The sequence below is a fragment of the Lepeophtheirus salmonis genome, chromosome 8 (assembly GCF_016086655.4).
Source record: "Lepeophtheirus salmonis chromosome 8, UVic_Lsal_1.4, whole genome shotgun sequence".
Classification (NCBI taxonomy): domain Eukaryota; kingdom Metazoa; phylum Arthropoda; class Copepoda; order Siphonostomatoida; family Caligidae; genus Lepeophtheirus; species Lepeophtheirus salmonis.
In genome coordinates, this window is record NC_052138.2 from 35,117,241 (window position 1) to 35,138,599 (window position 21,359).

At 33.0% G+C, this 21,359-nt stretch overlaps 1 protein-coding gene across 1 annotated transcript in view; it reads right to left on the bottom strand.

Annotated features, from left to right (window-relative positions):
- The window catches only part of LOC121123465 (FMRFamide receptor), a 42,365-nt gene that overhangs the window by 10,541 nt on the left and 10,465 nt on the right, over nt 1–21,359 (bottom strand). The window contains exons 2-4 of the mRNA XM_040718587.2: nt 9,689–9,874; nt 9,313–9,636; nt 5–146 (exon numbers count right to left, since the gene is read on the bottom strand). Coding sequence (XP_040574521.1) covers nt 5–146; nt 9,313–9,636; nt 9,689–9,862 — 640 coding nt within the window. The 5' untranslated portion in view covers nt 9,863–9,874. The remainder of the gene's footprint in view (nt 1–4; nt 147–9,312; nt 9,637–9,688; nt 9,875–21,359) is intronic.

A 21,359-nucleotide genomic window follows, 5' to 3' on the forward strand; every position in this document is an offset into this window, starting at 1 on the left:
ATACCTGCAATGCCCCATTCCTCAATGTCCGTATTTGAGCCGTTGCGAGTTGAAGGAATCTTATAAACCTTGATTTCTAGTTCAAACCAACGTGGGATATTGATGAGAAAGGACATGGCGATCGCTGGTAGGATGTACATCATTACCTATGAAGGAAAAAGTGTGTTTTTATTCATGGTCTATGTATTTTAAATGATACCCTGTCGGAATAATATTTGAAATAGAAAAAAAGAAATTCTTTTGGTGGAAAGGAAATTTAATATGTTTTAAAAGTCGTCATCTTGTTTTGAAGCACCGAGGGGGATTTAAAGTAGGTAGGATAATATTTGATTTAAAAGTAGTACAAGCAAAAATAAAGATAAGGATAATAATCAAGTCCATTGTATCAGTTTCATACTTTCTCTTTCTATCTCGAAATGGGAGACAATAACAGCGGATAGTTGAAAATCAAATATTGCAACCTTTTAATAATAAGGAAATAACTTTATAAAATAAATTATTGGAGGAGAAAAATCTCGACTTTTTTGAGAAGTTTGGACAATGAACCTTTTGGAAGATCATGAAAGTAAATGGAAGGTCTCATTATGTGGAGAAGGTTGTGAGTTTGTCACTTATGAAACATTCTGAAAGGTGAGGAGGGAGCCGATCTGAGGAGTGAGGGATGAGACCAAAGGAGATCACATCTCATTAATTAAAGCACATCAACTTTTTATTGGATCTACTATAAGCTATTACAGTATAATTACAGAAATCATTTAACTTCTGAAACATAAAATTACTTTAAGCATGCATCAATTGAAATATAACGTAGAAACTCCAACGATTGTCTAATGCTACGTAGAAACTTATTCAAGCAATTCTACTCAATTGTACAATTGTGAAATTAGACTCTTATAATGTATTCCTTCTGATATAATTTCCTTATTATTAAAAGGTTGGGATAGTTGAAATTCAACTATTCGCGGTCACTGTCTCCCATTGCAAGATAGAAAGAGTGACCGAACTAAGTACCCCGTAATGGACATAAAAAATATTTAAAAAATGACGAAAAAACATTCATAAATACATAAAAACTCTTGAGCAATCTATTTAACAAAAACAAAATGAAGAAAACCCCGATATATTTTTTTTTACTTCATAAAACTAAACGACTCCATATTTAAATGAACATAGTTTGGTCTTTTTGGAAGAGATAAGACAAAAAATGTAAAGATGTGGTAAGCATTGATTTGTTGAACTGGTAGGTCAAATAATGTATTGATAATCATGGAATATACCATCACATCCCTCATAAAATTTATGTAAGCACATACGTATAGCTAGGGCTTGTAGCAAATATGATCTTAGACGAGGGCAATACTGTTAAAAAAAAAGAAGCTGTTATCGTTATTCCTTAATTCTTAAATAGAGAACCTTATAATGGTATAAAATGCGTTTGCTTATGGAAAACTGAGAGTAATACTTTTATATACTTTGTTACAAGTTAAGGAGTAAGATTTGTTTTTATTTCCTTCCTAGTTGTCTTATAACTAGAGTTGACGTTTTTGTAAGGAAAAAAACTATGTTTGATAATTAGAAAAGAAAAAACAGTTATTGCGTGACTCTTTTTTCACTTTTGTTTATTATTTAGTAGGTCGTTGAGGTGTTAACTTTTCCCTCTGAAGTAAGCATTCTCATCCTTTGTTGGTGTAGTAGTTGTAAAAATGCATAATAAAATAAATAGATATGAGTTTAAATATAATTAAAGTATTTGCCCTGCACAAATACTATTATAAATGTAGAAAGTTCTCATCCTTATTGCAGCCGTTCATTTTATGACCAAAAATCTTATAACAAGCAGCTGATACTAATAAGTGTCTGAATACAGTAATACCATATGTCTTCCTCCCGCCTTCTCATAACGCTTTTTTTTCCTTAGAAAAATGCCAACTCTACTTATAGCTGTTTGCACTTAAACTAATAAAACGTTATTACCAGATATATATATATATAAAAGCGAAAGTGAACGTGGCCACCCTGACAATCTGAAGAACGCTTTGGGGGTTAACAGCTGTGATATGAAGACAATCAAGAGAAACCCCACTCCTTATCAAACTATAATGTAGGCAAGAATTACAGCAATTCTACTCCAAATCTAACAAGGACTTACACTTATAACTACACAACAAATCCTCAGAGTTAATTTTCATCTTTCACTCACTAGTTATTCTTTTATACTTATTGTTCTCTCTTCAAGAATAAAAGAATCATCACAGCATAGGTAAAATAAAAATTATTTTCATGTAGCAAACACAAAAAGATCCAGATCATCAAACAGTATATTTTTTTGACTACCGGTCAGTGGTCATGACCGTTAATCTCCTCACAATCATTTCGCAAATTGCCTGGGTTACCCACAAAAAATATATAAAAAACTAGAAGCACAACGTGTTGCCGAATAAAGGAACGAGTAAAAGAAAAAAGAAACATTTACTCAAATAACTGTAGTAAAGGGTTGAAATTTATATATTAAACTTTTTTTTATTTCGTTATCATTTTTTTAAAATATTACTCCTGTAAATACTTGTATTAATTGTAATATAGTTAAGTTTTCCAGTTAATATAATTATTAGTAGTATGCAAGGCGGTCCAGATAAATTGGGAAAATCTTTAAATACTTATAAGGAACGAAGTAGATGACCTAGAACTATTTTTTTATTAATTGTAAGTCACACTTAATGACATTTAATTATTTGTAATGAGATACGCTAGTTCGTGCAGATCCAGCATTGCCGTTGTATGGGCAATGGACTTCTTCCAGGACCATTACAGACGAAGGATAATTGACACATTCTGCATACTCGACCATCCCCAGATGAATAAATTAGATGGATTCATTGATCCGCACGAGTTCGCTTGGGTCTGACAAAGCTTCCAGCGATATGTGCCTGAAGTTATCAAGAGAAGTGGATCTCATTATGAATAATTGAATTTTATTAAATGTAGCTTTCAAAAAAATAATAATAAAAAATATGATCCTTGCACAACTTGTTCGTTCGTTATAAGCATATAAAGATTTTCCAAATTTATCTGAACCACCCTATAAATAAAAATGACATATTTATTTGATTGTGTAACAAGTACTTGTTTGAGTCTATAATATTTATCTGGACTGTTCGCATTGCTCTTTTTGTATTTCGTCTTATGACGTTTCTTTAATATTGCTTATGTTTTATAAAAACCGTCAGGTCATATTTTTTTACAACTCTATATATTGCAAAAATTATTGACTTAGCTACGTTTATATACCCAATAAGTAAGTTATATAAGTTATTGCTCTTTACCATATATGTACATGCACGCACTATAATAAAACAATACAAACATGATGTAATGAACACGACCAAACAAAGGATTATATGTGCTTCTATTTGATGTTAAAGTTATTTTCATAGTTGTACAATTCATTGACTTTAAAATACAAAGTTCTTTGTCTTCTTTTTGCATTGTTTGATGTCTCTCATATGAGAAATAGGGACATCTATTGATGATGTTGTCTGCACTTCGTGGTTCTTCAAAACACAAATTGCATGTTACATTGTTATCTTCCATTTGTCTAGGTGGGACAAAAAAGGCCCCTGACCAGTGTAACCATTATTCTCCTGTTTTCACGTCCAAGTTTGATAACATTCGATTTCGATTCTTATATTATGTTTCATGCCTTGATATTTTTTGTGTTTATTCAACCAAACTTCATAGAAGAAGCCATGTATTTTCTGCTACACGTAGCTTGGTGGCATTCCTAGAAAACTAATGATTTTTACTTTCAGTACCAATCTTTGCAAGGTAATTTGCAAACACATTCTCTGTAATATCGTAATGAACCTGGGACCAAATACGATATATATATTTTTTTACTCCTCTCTTTGTTTAAGATTTCTTTACACGTCCTTGCTGGTAGTAAGTGGCTAAGGATAGCAGCAATTGTTGATTGACAATCTGATCGAATTATCATATTTTTTGTTGGGTTTACTTGCTTGATGAGTGCCTTGGAACGACGATGCCTCATTGTTAAATTACATAAATGAGTGGTAGATTGATGTATCAGCTCGAGTGATAGCCCATCTGGCAGCGGTGTTGCCGTCTTCATTTTGGATCCATCTGTATAGATAATTGTGTCCAGGTCGTCAACAAGGCTGTTATCCATCCAAACACGAATACTGCTAATGTAGTGACTATATTTGTTAATTTGGCCCATACTGAGTATTTGTTAGTGTCGCATGTCGTTTTGTTCTACATCTTGACTTTGTTGCTTTTTCTTTGGTGTTTAAATCAAGGGGAGTTATGCTCAACACAGTCTCAATTCCTGCTTTTGGCGTTGATCGTAGAGTGTGGCTCTCTACAGGGAGTGCCTTTCTTTGGATAGAATTTAATGTTTTTACTCCAACTTATTTTGAGGTTATGGCATGCCCCATATTAGACACCCATAGGAAATAATAGGTCTGATCATAGCCTCATACAACCAGAGAGCTGTATTTGCAGTTAACCCCCACTTTTGTCATATGATTGCTTTGTCCATTCTACAAATACGAGTACTTCTGGCAGCTTTTCCTTTCAGGTGTTTTGTCCAAGTTAGTACTTGATCGAAAATCCCACCTAAATACCCCGCCCGCGATGCATATTCCATTGCTTTGCCCCTCATTTCCAATCAAGGACAGTATTTATATTTGAGTTTATGGGGCTTTGAGAAGACCATAATGCTTGTCTTGTTCAGATTAAACGTAAGACCATTTATTTTTCACCCTTTTAGTACTGCTTTTTATTGCTTCCTGCATTGCTGTGACAAGGGTGTGATGGAATTTTCCACTAATTTATAAAAGAAAATCACCTGCATAGGCTACAGCTTTAACTGTACCCTTTCATAATTTCGTTAAAAGAGTGTTCATAATTATCTTCCAGGCAACCGTTGATAGCATTCCCCCTTGAGGACTGTCACGTGTTGGATTGGAATAGATTTTTCAGCTTTTAGCGCAGCTGTAACTTTTTGAGTTCTGAGGAGGTTGTTATAACAGGATCAAATGTTTGCTAGTATTCCAAGTTTTGCCATAGCTATGTCTGCTGAGTGGAATTGTATATTGTCAAACGCACCAGTGTAGTAGAATCTGACTGCAAGTGTATATTGTTGTTGGTAAACATACTTTTTGTTTATGTCTGTCGCTTGTGACAGAACCCTCTCAGTTGATAGAGCCTTTGTTGAGAGTGAAGTGTGGGAATATTTTTTTCAGTTTTTAATGTACGATTCCTTTAAGTATAAAATTTGAGAGAGTGATTGGCCTATAGGATTTTGTCGTGCAGTAATCCCTTTTGATAGGTTTTCGAAGAAAAATCACTTTGATTTCTCACAAAGTTCTTGGCGTGTATCCAGTACTTAGAATAGCTTTATAGAGTTCTGAAATGTATGAGATTATGTTATCTCCAAGCTGTTGTAAAACAGTTGATTAAAATACATATGGTCCTAAACTTTGAAGTGTACCAAAAAATTTGAAAAATGCCCATACCTTCTTACTGTTCACAAAGTCGATGTCGAATTAAGTGGACCAAAAAATTTGAAAAATTCCCATACCTTGTTACTGTCCACCCACAAAGTCTATGTCGAAATTGGTGGATTGCATCGGTATTATAGGAGTGGAACCACAGTCTACAGTTTCCATGAGTATTTGTAAGGATTCAGCAGAGATCAATTGAGTCAGCCTTACTGCAGAAATGTAACCTTGTATCTTTCTTTTCTTTTCTAAGTACTGTACGAAGGGATTTTTATTGTGGTTTAATACTATTTCCTATGTGAGTAGTGGTTTTGCTTCGGCTCGAGGTTGCATCTCAAGCTGACGAGATTTTTGTCCACAATGATACTGAACTACTTTTTTTGTTTTTCTCATTGGGCAGGAAAATTCAAGTGCCTTGATTATACTCCATTTAGTGATTCTGCGCATTGGTCTATCACACTTGCAATGGAAGTATTTTGTTTTCTATGTGATGTCTGAAAATGTTTTCCGTTCATCATTCTTCAGGTTTCTGATTTTTCAGGAAAAGGTTTGCATTTGCGTAAGTTAAATACTTTGTACCGATGATATGACATTGATGGCCGAAGATCCACATGGCATCCTGTTATCTCCAAGTTTTTGAAGGCATGTTGATTCATAATTCTAATATGGATGGTTGAGCTGGCTCGCTAAGTGACGATGGTAGGTTCATTTCCCTCATTTATGACTATAAGATTATGTTTATCAATTACTCCAGAATTTATCCTCTTGTGTCAATGTATCTGCTACCCCAAAGATGGTTGTGAGCATTGAAATCCAGAGCCACCAGCAGATATTTTTGTAAGTAATCAAAGTGTTGAATGAGACTTAGCAGTGTCTTGTAGTCAACTGATAGCAATTGATCAAGATAGACTGTACAAATATACGTTATAGACTCGTCTATCTTTAGGCATAATATGCAGACATCTCTGTCAGAAAATTCAGGAACAAACCAGGAATGCAAATGATCCGTAGTTCAAATACAGACCCTTGGTTTTGATGCAGATTTACTATGGACTGTATATCCACTTAGATTTTTGGTTGCACCATGACTTAGATACGGTTCTGTTATTAAGACTATCTGAAATTTTAATGGTTTCAGTACAGATGTAGCTCCTTTTGAGTGTTGAGTATATATATATACCACGATAAATTGGAACTATCTTAAAATTCAACCTGCTTGATAAAAATGGAATTTGGAGTGTATTTGTTAATATGAAAAAGTTAGACATGATATTCAACATTAAGTTTATTCAACATGTCCTCCCTCAGCAGCCACCATCTTCTCCATCCTGCCCCTATAGGATTTGCATGCCCTGATGACTTCCGCGGAATCGACAGCATTCCACTCCCTCGAAATAGAGCCCTTCAGGGCCGCGATGTTCTTGTGGCTGACCTTGCACACCTCCCTCTCCAACTTCCCCTACCAGTAGTAATCACACAGATTGAGGTCGGGTGAGTTGGAGGGCCAGGTGTAGCGATCCCAGAAAGTGATGTTGTGGGAGTTGAAGAGGTTAGTGGTCCTCATGGCGATGTGTGCGGGCACTGAGTCTTGTTGGAATATGAACTCCCTCCCAGTGGCCGTATCCTTCATCCAGGGGATGACGAACTCCTCCATGACTTCGCAGTACCTTAATGCGTTAACCTTTTTCTTGGGATTGAAGAAGAAAGGAGGCATCACCTCACCGGTGCTGCAGATGACACTCAGGGTCATCACGGAGGCCAGGAACTTTGCAGTGAAGACTGCAGGGACCTCTTCTCTCTCCTTGGCAAGCCACTTGTCATTCTGGACGTTGTAGCTTCTGTCGGCAGTCCAGTTCTTCTCGTCGGAGAAGAAGATGATTCTTCCTCCGTCGCTCTTCAGGTCATTGAGGAGACACTTACTATTGGTGAGCCTGGTGGCCTTCATGGATGCCGAGAGGATGTGTTGTTTGGCCATTCGGTATGACCTGTACCCAAGGTCCTCATTCACAGCCTTGGAGACCAGCTGCTTGCTCACTCCACGGTTCTTGGCCAACCTGGACAAGGAAGACCCTGGTGAAGCCTTGATGGAGTTCCGGAGGCCTTCAAGGAAGTGGGGAGTGGGGATTCGGTCACTTTTCTCATGTTGTGGGCCTTGCAGCAGACCTTCCCCTCAACCTCCCAGGCATTGAAGACCCGGTATACCGTGGTTTTGGAGTAGTTAAGAAGCTTGTAGATAGCAGAGGGTTTGTGTCCCGCACGAGCTAATTCGAGGATGGCGTCTCTCCTTGCTTGTTCCATGATGACTATTGTTTGTTGTCAAAACAATTGTGGTGGAAGTTATAGTGTTTTGTTCCTGCAACCTTTTATATTAGTATGATTTAACCCCGAATATCCACATTATGGATCTGGATGAAGTTTAAAGTAGTTCCAATTTATCGTGGACACCCTGTATATAAGCACCTGATCATTTTACATCTTTGGTTTTTGGTTTACCGAAGAGGTCATCGGCAACAATATCAAGAAACATAATCATTTTTGACTGTTTTAAACCACAAGAAGTTTCTAACCTGGGATTCCCCCTTTTGAAGGGTCATTTGTCCTTGTAGTTTTTCTAACATTCTTGACTCTGCTGGACTGTTATTGTTCCAACCGGATTTTATTTCTTCATTCTTTCTACTGATGACCTTATTCCCTGCTTTAGTAATGTTATCAATATCCTTAGTCTGATGATTTACACATATTTGATAGTTTACCATCATTGTCTTTTGATTGTTGGTTCTTATTTTTTTCTTTGGATTGACCTTCAGCTCCCTCCTCCGGATGGATACCTGGCGTATTTTGAGTGTCTTGGAAACACGCTTTTCATGCTAAAGTAATCCTCAGGGTTACATCTACAGATTGTAGATCCTCGAAGGCTGACGGAGCAACAATTTAATTTGTTAAGTATTACATTGGTGTGCAATGATGCGAGCGAGTACCTCATCACGAATGTTACGAGGGACACCTAGAATAAATCCGATTAACTAATTTTTTTCCTTTCTTTTTCCCCTCATTTTTTCAGCTTCTTCCCATGTGGTTTGTAAAAGAGGGGTATTCATTGAGATGCATCTTCTGACATATTGCCCAAGAGGGAAGCATTATCGTTAACATACATAAATACCCTCTTGTTAGTACATCTGCGTCCTTCATAATTTGGTATCAGACAAGCGACAGACAAGCGACGTACATAACCGTATCAAGGTTTTGAATTAGCTTATTTAACTCAATAATGGGGATATGGATGGCATTCTTCTTCACAATGACGTTTACTTCTTTGGCAATTGCAGCATATAGAAATTGCCTTTTTAAGTTTGTTCTTTTCAATGAGGTTCTAATTGCTTTGAGATCTCTTTGATGAAGGAGTTTTGTTCGTTTGACCCTCCATCTTGTACGTTTCGGTTCAGAATGTTTATCATTTTTCTCAATTACCTTCTTTTTTGAGATTTTTTATCCTGGACGGACATTTTTTAGTTTGTATACTTATGGAAAAAATATATATATTTGCTTCCTTTTAATTCTTTTTTTGAGATTAATAAAATAATTAATTTGTAAGACCAAGAGTAAAATATACTGACAGTTTGACACTTTTTTCCACTTTTTATAAATGTATTCCTGATAAAACCATTTAGAAAGAAAAAAACAACAAAAAAATGTAGTTTTCTTCAGAAAGAAAATTAAAAAATCTTACTTATTCCCTAATAAATATATTGTATATACCTCCGACCGTGTTAATGAGATGATATTTATGTACCTTTCTCCGAACCTCAGGATGATGTCCACGCCTTGAGCGTTGTCTTGTTGAGTAGACCAACTCTGGATGACAAACTGCAAGATATCTCTCCACTGCAAGTAATACATGCCCATAAACAGAGCAACACAAAGCAATGTTATGAATGGGGTAAAATAAATAAACAAAAAGAGCATCATAGAACCACCAAGTCCAATTGAAGGCGGAGACAAAACTAAATTCAGCTATTGAAAGTATAATGTAAATAGTGTCGAAGCAAGTCATTGAAGCTAGGAGCATGTTGAACACTGAGCTTATACTTGGATGAAATAAAACGAAAATACTGACCTGAAAAATATAACAATTTATTTTTAAGGTCATATAAAAAAAAAATCTTTACCAGGTTTCCAATGATCCCAAAGGTTCCTACAACAAGTAATAGTACGCCTTGAATCCATAGTTTGCAAGATTCCGAAAAAGAACCACTCGAAATATATTCGCAAAAACTTCCTTCTGTAGAATTAGATGATGATGTTTCGTTTATATTCAGAATTGAGCTTGAATAATTTGTCATCTTGATTTTCAACTGGAATAAAAATGTTAATAGTTTTTAATTGGTAACACAAGCTCACTCAAAAACTGCTTTTAGGCTTCGTATTCAATTCTTATAGTACTACTTAATGCACTTATCATAATACTTAGTGTTTTTTTTTGTATGAAATGAATATATATATAAATCAATAACCCATATGAAAGTTTTTTGTTTCTTAAAAGTGTTTTATTCATATTGTTGATATAAGTACACACTATAAAATGTTTCGAAGTATTTGCGGAAAAAAACACAACCTAAATACACATTGTAGTTTAAAATAAGAAGACCTAACAGCAATAAAGGTATATAAAAAATCAACTAATTAAGACACAACAAGGATAAAATAATGTAATTATGCTATAAATTTCTTCAATGGAGTATCTCACCTCTTTAAAAAAATTACTGCTGCAAAACGATCCTCTAGAGTATACAATAGTCTCAAAGGGAATAAGATATACTTTACTTAGTTGTCAGTCCTAGGGCTGATGGCCTAATCAGTCTTTCCCCCTCCACTTTCAGACTTTTTTTTTTAATGAGTTCGTTCTTTTTTACCATTCAACGGTTCTAAGAACTGATACTTCGGTCTTTCAGTCATATGGCCTCTTTATTTTCTTGACTCATATGTAGGATTGAAGAATATAAGATCCAAGATAATAATGAATAACACATCTACTACTTTTAACTTCAGGTAAATCATTAAAATAAGGATTTAACTTCAAGCATATTGTCTTTTTACAAGAGTTTATGAACTATCTTATCTGTCATCATCATGTTCAATGATAGACACTTTTGAAATATTGTCATAAAAGGGCATTCATCTAATGAATGCTAAACTCTATTAAGGAGCTTCCCACAGTATATGCAAGGACTTTGAAAAAGAGGCCACCTGTGGAAATCTAGAATTCTTCCACTACTCCAAGCGAGATTCCCTCATTCTTATTACTCAAGCCTCAGATTCCTTTAAAGCAGGGATTTCTAACCTTCTAATATAATGGGCCGGATTGTAATTTGAATTATTTTAATGGTCCACAGAATCTCTTAAATTAAATTTAATGAAAAATGGCTTCACCAAACAGAACTATTATTTGAATATTTATTGTCAAATTTAGACCAAATCTGATTAAAAAAAACCAACCAAATCTTGCAACCTTATTCAAAGGCAACCCTTGGATTATATATATATTGGGGGACGGGCTTGGTTTTTTTAACCTTCAGAAGTCTTAAATAAATTATCTCTGTTTTCTCATTAATTTTTTGTTTCAAAGTGCGAAAATTTTCACTAAAATACTACTTGAAGTGAGAGTAGTGGGCAACACTTAAGTATTATGCAGGCCTCAATGTCCGTACTCTATAGCTATTATAAATATTTTGCCCCCCCGTGTATGTATTTTGATATTTCACAAACAAATTCCTAGGTTAGAGGGAGTAATTGTAATATTATAATGTTTAATTATACTTAATCAGTCCATCTAACAAATTAAAGGAACAATAAAAGATAGAAGATGATGTGAAAAAATAACCACGTTGTTTATCAATGCCCCTTAATACTGTTATAGGGATTTGCAATTTTTTTTTTTTTTTACAAGGAGTAATAAGCCTTTTTAAAAAAATCATCAGAAGCTTTGATTGGGAATCTTTGCAAAAAAATACGTACACTTTTCTAAAGGATAAATAAGTATTTACATACTTTTTTATATAAGCAGATTATGATTTTTGAATGGTAAATAAACTTTATTATTTATACTTGAAAATTAAATATTTATTTATTGAATCAACAATTATGCGTAGGGTACAAAATTAGTGAAAACTTTAATTCTTAGAATGATAAAAAAAATATTATACCAAAATATTTAATATATGATTATATATATATACGTACAGTACTGATTGTAAAATCATACCACTTAAGACTTAAAATTTATGAAATGTAAAAAAAAAAAATAGTATTGAATTTTTTTAAAATGTAAACTAGGTTTTAAAATCTGCTGTAGTAGCGCAATGACCCCGTTGTGTTGTTGTGTACGTTGCCTTATATTTGTACAATTTTATTTCATGTATGTATAGCAAGCAGTAATAAATATTTAACTAAATAAACTAAGTTAAATTACTTAGTTTATATTTGATTGTTTTGGAAACTTATATATGTACCTCGTTTGACCTCCCAAAAACAGTCATGTACATTATTACTTCGTGGAAAAGTAATTTATTATATTACCTAGAATTAAGTGTAATAGAAATAATTTACTTTATTCTTATTTTTCAATATCCCCTTAAGAGATAAACAGGACTACACTCAGTTCAGAGAGTCTTTTTTTTTCTTACCTAGATGAATGATTAGGGGAATATTCATTGTAAATTATTATACAGTCAAATTCGTATATGCTTAAGACATTCGGATTTAATAAAAATACGCTTAGTGTCAGCGTTCTTTTTGAGCGGTCATCTTCATCCCATGATACCACATTGATTTATTATACATTAGAATATAAAGAGTTTCTTTTGTTCTTTATTGTTTCAGAAACTTGATGACATGTTAACAAATTTTAGATATTTCTCCTGCCCAGCCTCATTTGTTGCTGTAAAAATGTGATCCGTCTCACAGAGCAAAAAATATGTGAAATATTTTAACTTATTATACACAAACTCATTGGCCTACTAAAGTAATTATTAAATTAGCTTACATTGAATGTCTGCTCAAGCTTCAAGCTAAACATGATATTCTACTTGGCAATAGACTGACAGAACCCCATGTAGTATTTTATAATTACAAAATGAAATTTCAATTGACAGTTCAAGTGATGTCCGACTCTGTCGCCAGATCGGTGAAATGAATATATACTTAAAGGATTCGTAGATTTCTAATTGATCACGTACTATTTACATTTTATTTTTTAGAACTACGTGATAAATTGTTTCAAATTTTAAAAAGCCCCTCCAGATTTGGTCAAAACGATAAGCCTGCATTGTACCATAATCCTTTTCTTTGGCTTGGGATAAATTTGAGCAATTCATCTAAATGTACAAGGTTCTAGAGTGAAATTTTGCCTTAAGAATAATTGATTATATACGTAGAACTCCTACTGTAGGGTTCATAGCCTGCATCTTTTCCCTCAGGCACCTTATTTCTCTTCTCAATCCTGGCAACAATTAGTATAAAATATATTTGCTGTCTTAAACTTCGGCATGATCATCTTGAGATTCTGATTGCGGCGATCCGACAAAGAAATGGACGGGACAACAATCCAAACCCCAGGCAAATTCGGTTTGCATTTAGATATTTTTTTAATGAATTAGTTATGTATATCCTGTAGGGCTGGGAAGGTACGCTAGACGAACTGTGGTACACACTTCATGGTACGCAGTTCGGTACAGTATAATGCAAAACAACATTTATTCTTTTAAAAAACATTTTGCTAAGTTATTTTGATACTTTATTCTTAAAGAATTTCTTTTCTGTACAAATATTATAACTTAATATACTTAACTTCTCTAAAAAACAAAGGCTGATATAAAATGTACAAGTGTTATTCATGTTATTCATAAATTTATAATTTTTTTGAAAAAAGATGAGTTTATTAACCAAGACCGATATGCAGTCACAATATTGTCTGCTGTCAAAAAATATTTCGCTTAATACAGATGTATCTGTAGTTGTAAGGTATCATGAAGCCAACTTGGAAACTTTGAGAAATTTATTTTAATTCTCCTTCCACCATACCACTAGTTTTCGTCTTCTGGGCGGTATTTCATCATTTTATATGTGCTTTTCTCTTTTGGATAAAGTTTTATTTCTTTTGATTCAGATTCGTAGATATCATATTTATATTTATGACACTAAATATATGTTCTATTTTGTAAAAAAAAAAATAAATTGTAACCACCCAATTGCTCCGGTTTATGTACTTATGGATGATATGTGATCATGTATAAATCAAATAAAGAATGATAAAAAAAAATGTTATACCGAAATATTTAATATGTGAATATTACATTATATATATACAGTAATGATTGTAAAATCATACCAAACCATAAGGGTTGTATCGAAAACAACCCCCCTACAATCCCGTACCCAACAAACCCTAATATCTTGTTACATATCGTGGCTGAATACATATACTAAAATATACTTCCAAACCGAATAGAATATTTCATTATTACATAAATATACAATGCCAAACAGGAAAGGGTATGATTAAAAATATATCTGGCAATTGTAATGCTCTAGATTTGTCTGTTCTGCTTACCCTGGCAAATATATCTCAAGATCTTAACAAAATATTTGTAGCAGCCTTTGAAGAACATTACACATCCAAGGCACATTTTATAATTGGGAATGAAGAAGAACAGTTAGCTGATAGATTTATTCATATTGAAAACTACAGGGTGATTCAATTGCATACATTGTTGAATACCACTTGTTTTTTTCTTCTTCAAAAAAGGATCAAGTGTTGTTTAAGTAAATCAGTATTGTTTCACAGTGACGATGATCCCTGTACAAACAAAATGTATTATGTGAAAACTACTGTAAGGACAATCTTGACAAAGTTCTTAATTATTGTTCCGTCTGCGTCAGTGTGCTATTGACTATTTCTGTGCGAAAAAAATATTTTGGAATTATAGACACTCTCTTGCAAATATGAAAATAAATAGGAGAAAGTTAATAGAATTTCTGACTAATATTGATATGAATTTAATATTTGGAAATTTATCACCTCACGCTTTAGAAACATCAGACGGAATACATAGATAATAATTATCTCACCATGACAATTTTTTTTAAATGTCCATTTAATATGTAATCAGTGGAGTTGCACTGATTAAGTATAAGAAAACATTATAGTATTACATTTGATCTATCTAAACTAGGAATCTTTTGTTGAAATCCATATAAAGTATATTTCTTTCTCTAGGAATCACCTGGGCGCGAACGTACACCCATTTTGATTTCAATCAAACCTTTATATCTCATGCCCTCTCGGACAAAACATACAGTCGTAAAGTTAGAAAAGATGGCAATTCATTGTACAGATTACGAATATTTTAGAACGTATAACGTAACACAATACAACAGCAATTTTGCACAATGGCTGACACCCACATTTGTTATAGTTATTTACAGGGTGTCTACGATAAATTGGAACTATCTTAAAATTCAAACTGCTTGATAAAAATAGAATTTGGAGTGTATTTGTTAATATGAAAAAGTTAGAGGTGATATTAAACAATAAATTTATTCAACATGTCCTCCCTCAGCAGCCACCATCTTCTCCATCCTGCCCCTAAAGGGTTTGTATGCCCTGATGACTTCCGTGGAATCGACAGAATTCCACTCCCTCGTAATGGAGCCCTTCAGGGCCGCGATGCTCTTGTGGCTGACCTTGCACACCTCCCTCTCCGACTTCACAGCCTTGGAGACCAGCTGCTTGCTCACTCTGCGGTTCTTGCCCAACCTGGACAAGGAAGTCCCCGGCGAAGCCTTGATGGACTTCCAGAGGCCTTCAAGGAAGCGGGGAGTGCGGATTCGGCACTTCTCATGTTGTGGGCCTTGCGGCAGACCTTCCCTTCCCAGGTATTGAAGACCCGGTACACCGTGGTTTTGGGGTAGTTAAGAAGCTTGTAGATAGCAGAGGGCTTGTGTCCCGCGCGAGCTAATTCGAGGATGGCGTCTCTCCTTGCTTGTTCCATGATGACTATTGTTTGTTGTCAAAACAATTGTGGTGGAAGTTATAGTGTTTTGTTCCCGCAACCTTTTATATTAGTATGATTTAACCCCGAATATCCACATTATGGATCTGGATGAAGTTTAAAGTAGGTCCAATTTATTGTGAACACCCTGTAAGTTGTAAAACACGCTAATGACCATTAAAACATTCAACCTCTACAGGTTTGACTTTTACAAAATCAATTTTGTAGGGTATAACTACGATTCATTCTCATATTATATTCATGGATTACCTCGAAAAGGACCATGTAAAGTACTTTTCAGTCATGTTATATCTCTTTTTCAAAAGAAAAATGAATAATATTTCAAACGTAATTTTATATTAAATTTAAATTTGAAAGAAAGAAAAAACCAGAAGATCCCTTCCTCTAAAACTATTTAAAAAAGAGGAAATTAATACTTCTACTACTTTACTTTATAAATCCTATTAAAAAAAGGAAATAAGTCCTGAGCAATACCTTTCTTTTCCTACAATTCAATTATATTCAAAACTTGATTGAGTAGTTGTATGTGGTCATAAAAGACAGGGACCTTGTGGGACCCAGAGTAGAATGCAGGATCAATATCCTTCATTATTATTTATTATCGATGAATTTGTTTGATTATAAAAAGGAAATATGATTTCCTTTTAATAATAATTATATATCAGTATTATCAGGAATATTTATTATAATACAGCAGGTTTTTATATATTTTGGAGGAACAAACATAAAAAGGAAGGATTTTTTAAATAACTGTTTAACTTTAATCAAAATAAAATATGAGGAAAGGTTAAAAAATCCACTCTATTAAAACTATGTATATATTTAAAAAAGTATTAGTCATTTGACAAATGATAATCTATACTTTAATTAAATTATTTTTTACAATTTTTTAGTCTTAATCCTATAGTGTCAAAAGTTATATTTTTTAGTCGATCTATGAATTTTTTAAACTTTGATTTGAGGAGTTTGACACTTTTTTGGGCTCAAAGGCCTTACAGATGGAATTGAAAATATGTAATTAATGGATCATTAAACATATGAGGTGTGTTCAAAATTAAGGTGACTTTGTATTTTTTTAGGAAAAAATATTTGTTTATTCATCAATATTTATGTTCCCCTTCAGATACAATACACTTGTGACAAACCTTTTTCGAATCCTCAAAGCACGTATCATAAGCCCTTCTCAGTTTTTTTCGGTTGCTATTTTTGGCCAAAAATGCAACGATTCTTTAGGTCGAAATTAAGCATTTTTGGAAGTTTACTCTTATCTCATGCCCAAGACGTTCGAAATTTTTTTTAACGTACGAGCCAACAGATATGTCAATATCCTCCGCAACTTCTCTGATAGTATAAGAATACTGTTGTTGACCTGCTTGGCTCGTCATTGGTATCTTCTCGGCCATCTTGAAAGATATTTTACCACTAGTAAACATTTTTTTAAATCTGAAAAGTTTCACCGTTTGCCATTGTCTACATTTCAAGTATATTGCAGCACTTAATTTCATTTTTTTGCACAAAATTTGATACAAAATCCTTCATCCATGTTTTTAATGTAAAAAAATCGCCGAACATCCAAAATGCTTCAAACCCTTATGCCTCTCACAAACAAACTAAACATATAATATAGTTGAAACAGTAAATATATGTTTGTTGCGAGTGTACTAACATAAAAAAATTGAGGACATCAAATTTAGCATGGCTGCAAAATTTCAAAAGTCACCTTATTTTATGAACACACCTCGTACTCTTGACCTTCCCGTGTTGCAAACGTATGATTGCCTTATCGAAAAATCTCTAAAAACCTATTTTGTCCAAAATAATTATAAATATAGTTGTAGAAGTGTTATTTTGAAAATTCATTTTTTTAATATAAGCAAGCATCAGCAAAAAAGGTCAATAGAAAAAAAAACCACTTTTTTATTTTCTAAAGAAATCTAATTGAAAAAAATAAATGGAAAACGCTCCAAATATTTATCTATACCTTAGGTTCTCCTCACGTTAAAACCGAGCCTGATTAATTATTTATATTATTTTTACTCAAAAAATAATAGTTGATATTTGTAACTCCCTCCAACCATAGGATTTTACAATGAAGTTTACATTTTGATAAATCTTTGATTTCTGATGTATCGTCAACCAAAACAAAAAATTGACATAATTGCTATTAAATAGAAAAAATGAACATTTATTGAATTTAAAATAATTATTAGTTACCAAGTGTTTCCCGGATTATTAAGAAACCCTGCCTCACATTAGTGCCACAATCAAACAAATCTTCCCATTTCCACCAATGCTTACATTTAAACGGCCAGTAAATCCCGAAACTATTATCTGTAAGGCCAAAGTTCCGAAGTAGATAGACTACCAGGTTAAATATGGGGCTCGAAAAGTGAAAAAAGGACAATTGTAATTGTGCTACTCAATCAAAAACTGGTGTATATATTCGTCATTTGGTTGACTGTGAGACAACTTGAGTAATATATTGCATTACTTGGACAAAACCCAACTGCGGAGCCCAATATATAGGCTGAATAGAAAGAAGATTAAAATACAGACTGAGATAATATATAGATTAAATCAATGTAGGAGACGAAGCCACAGGATTACATTGCACACGTGCCCACAATATGCATTAGGTATATGGAGTACAAATAATTGAAAACGTGGCTCAAAATACGGAAGTGAGGAAACTAAAAAATTTTAAATTTAATTTTATAAAAATATTTAATTGTCAGACTGTGTTTTTCTTTTAATGTGCAATTATTATATGATTGAAAAGGCTTCCAAGAATGAGTGAAATTTATTTTTGTATATTGAAAAAATTGTGTTTTTTTCTCACAAGTCCAACTAGAATAATTGTTATTTGCCTTACCCCAAAATTAATCTTACATTTAAAATGTGTTGAACTATGAGCATGGCATTTTGTTTACATTAATATGTCAATGGTGGTGGACTTTGAATTTGTTGTAATTTAATGTTGTATTTTTTTTTTCATTTTTGACGAAAAAAATTTCTAGTACTTAAGCAAAAATTTCTTTTTTTTTTTTGGGGGAGATACAGCCCTTCCAGCCCCCCTGTGGACTCAGCTGGTATTGTATTACAAAAATTGTAAGTACTATAACTTGAGCCGCATGCCATACTTTTTCTTTCTATCTAGAAATGGGAGACAACAACTAGGGAAAGTTGATATTCAATTATGGTACCCTCTTAAAAATAATTAAATGACTTTGCAAAGCGAAGATTATATTATTGGAGTCACTCCCTATGCGAGTTAATCGATGTTCAAGAGTAAAAATGCTGGAAGCGACTGAGAGAGACGGATTTGCACAATGTTACTTCTGTACAAAGTATTCTTGAAAATAATTATACTGTATTAATCCATGGTATATACAATAAAAAGTCGTAGTCCCTTACATAATGGTTTCCTCTGGCCTCATCCATTAGTCCACTAATAGACAACTCCGCCCCCCACCCCGAGATATACCATAACAAGTTCCACATAATGATACCTTCCATGATCCTCCAAAGTGATAATTGTCTGAATATCTCGCAAAAGTCGATACCCTTCTCCTTCTCGTATAATATACGCATAGCTTAGCAAAGCGTCGCCTCACTTAGCAAATTCACTTCCTTATTATTATAGTTTGCAATAATTGAATTTAAGCTTTCCACTGTCTTTGTCTCCGATTTCCAGATAGAAGGAGAAAGTATGACGTTTATCAAAAATTATTCAATGTACCAGCTGTTACTTTTTTTACATAAAAAAAAGGGACAGTCTCGTGTTTCAACTCTCCCCGGTAGTCCTTATTTTATATTTAATGACATAATATCTTTTTGATTTGACAAATAGAGTAGTATCCAGTTAAGGCGTTCATGCTTCGTATGGAACTTTGCTTAAGTGAAGATTTATAGAAGCCCCAAATCCGTTATTTGATATTAAAAGTAACCAGGTGAGTGTGTCCCCTCCCTAAAAGTTTCTGAAGCCCTTCCAATTATTTTACATATCTTAAAAGTCTGTTTTTGGTGTTATCATACATGGAATCCAAAAAGGTCGAACTGATCATTCTAAAATTGAGGAAGTAGACGGATAAAAACCAAGCATATTCCTATGGTATTTTTTTAGGGTCTCTTAGGGGTAATGTTTTGACTTAAGAAAAAAATCATTTTCCTTTGAAGTTTGAGTTATTATAAAATTGAATTCATTTTTTAAACTCTGAATTCAACCTACAAATTAAATAAACATGGAAAATATTTCCTTTTGAGTTAGAAATAAAATACACAATTATATTGATTAAAAATATTTATTGTGTCACGTTTCAAGAAAAATGTAAAATTTATATTTATTTAATTGGTTTCATTTCAATTTCTAATTTTTATCGAAATATGTGGCCCGTCAACACAAAAGTAAGGTACAATGATTCTCTCAAAATTGTATCTGGATTACATATACACATTCCTTGAGAAATTTTTGCCCATTTATTTTTATTAATTCTTTGAGAGCTTCGCAAATTAGACTTAAAATTACCATAAATTCGTCGTCAAAAATAAATAACTAATCATTGATAAATTTAAAATAGAAGACAATTCGGGGAAAAATTTAGTCTAATAAAATGAAGGCTGTAATCTATAGTTAGCATTCTTGGGTACGTCAATTCATTTAAGATATTTTAATAAAAAAACCCTTAATGAGGTTGTATGTATATTAGGGGTGGAAGAGTACGTGACAGTACCGCGTGTTGATTCGGTAGGTTTATCCTAGGTGCAGTTAGTATATATGTAATCAAATATTAAGTATTTTAAAATTTTGGTAATTATATATATATATTTTTAAACTAATAGATTTAGATAGTGAGGTAAGATTTTAATCCATAAGTATCCTTCTATTTAGGAAATCATTTTTGTATTTTTTATTATACGGATCCATCAATCAAAATCTGAAGAAGTCAATTCGGCAATACTCCACCGTCCAGGTGAAAGAGATCGCTGCCTACTAAAAAAAATAACTTTCATGGCAGAAATTTATGGTGATACCATTAAAATATGAGTCAAGAGAAATAAAACATTATCCCAAAGAAATAGAAAAAGATATAATGACTTACAAAATGATCAAAATGCTAGTGGTCTTGTGGATGAATAATCTCACAGTGTTTCCAAGTTAGCTTTACGATACTTCACAACTACAAGTACATCTGTAGTATCAACCGAAATAATTTTTTCAACGGCTGGTGATATTGTGATTAATAATCGGTCTTGTCATTTATGATTATTAATTTGGTCTCAAAAAAATCTTTCATATCACATGTATCAATTCATGATTATTTCATCTTTTTCAATGTGTTAATCACAGTTCCCTGATATAAATTGAACAATTTACTAATTCGTCGAACAAATCAAATGTAATCCACACCGAAGAAGAAGAAAAAAAGAGTGACAAGTCATATTATTTGGCCCACTGATTTTTTATTCTTCAAAAATAGAATGAGAATGAAGTTATGCATTAAATTTGTGTATAAGTGAGACCCTAGAAAAAAAAAAAAAAAAAAAGTGTTAAAAAAAAAAATAACACAAATGCATTAGTCAATACTTTTTATAATGTTTATCAAAACGTTCTCTTTTTTTCTGGTAGGGATGTCTTTGTGGATCTAAATTCATGTAAAATTAAGATAAATTTGGTAAAAATATATTTTAGTATTTCTTGTTCTGATTCTATATAAATAAAGGAAGAGTGACTCGATTTTAAGATTATTCTGAACTTCTGAAATAATTTGAG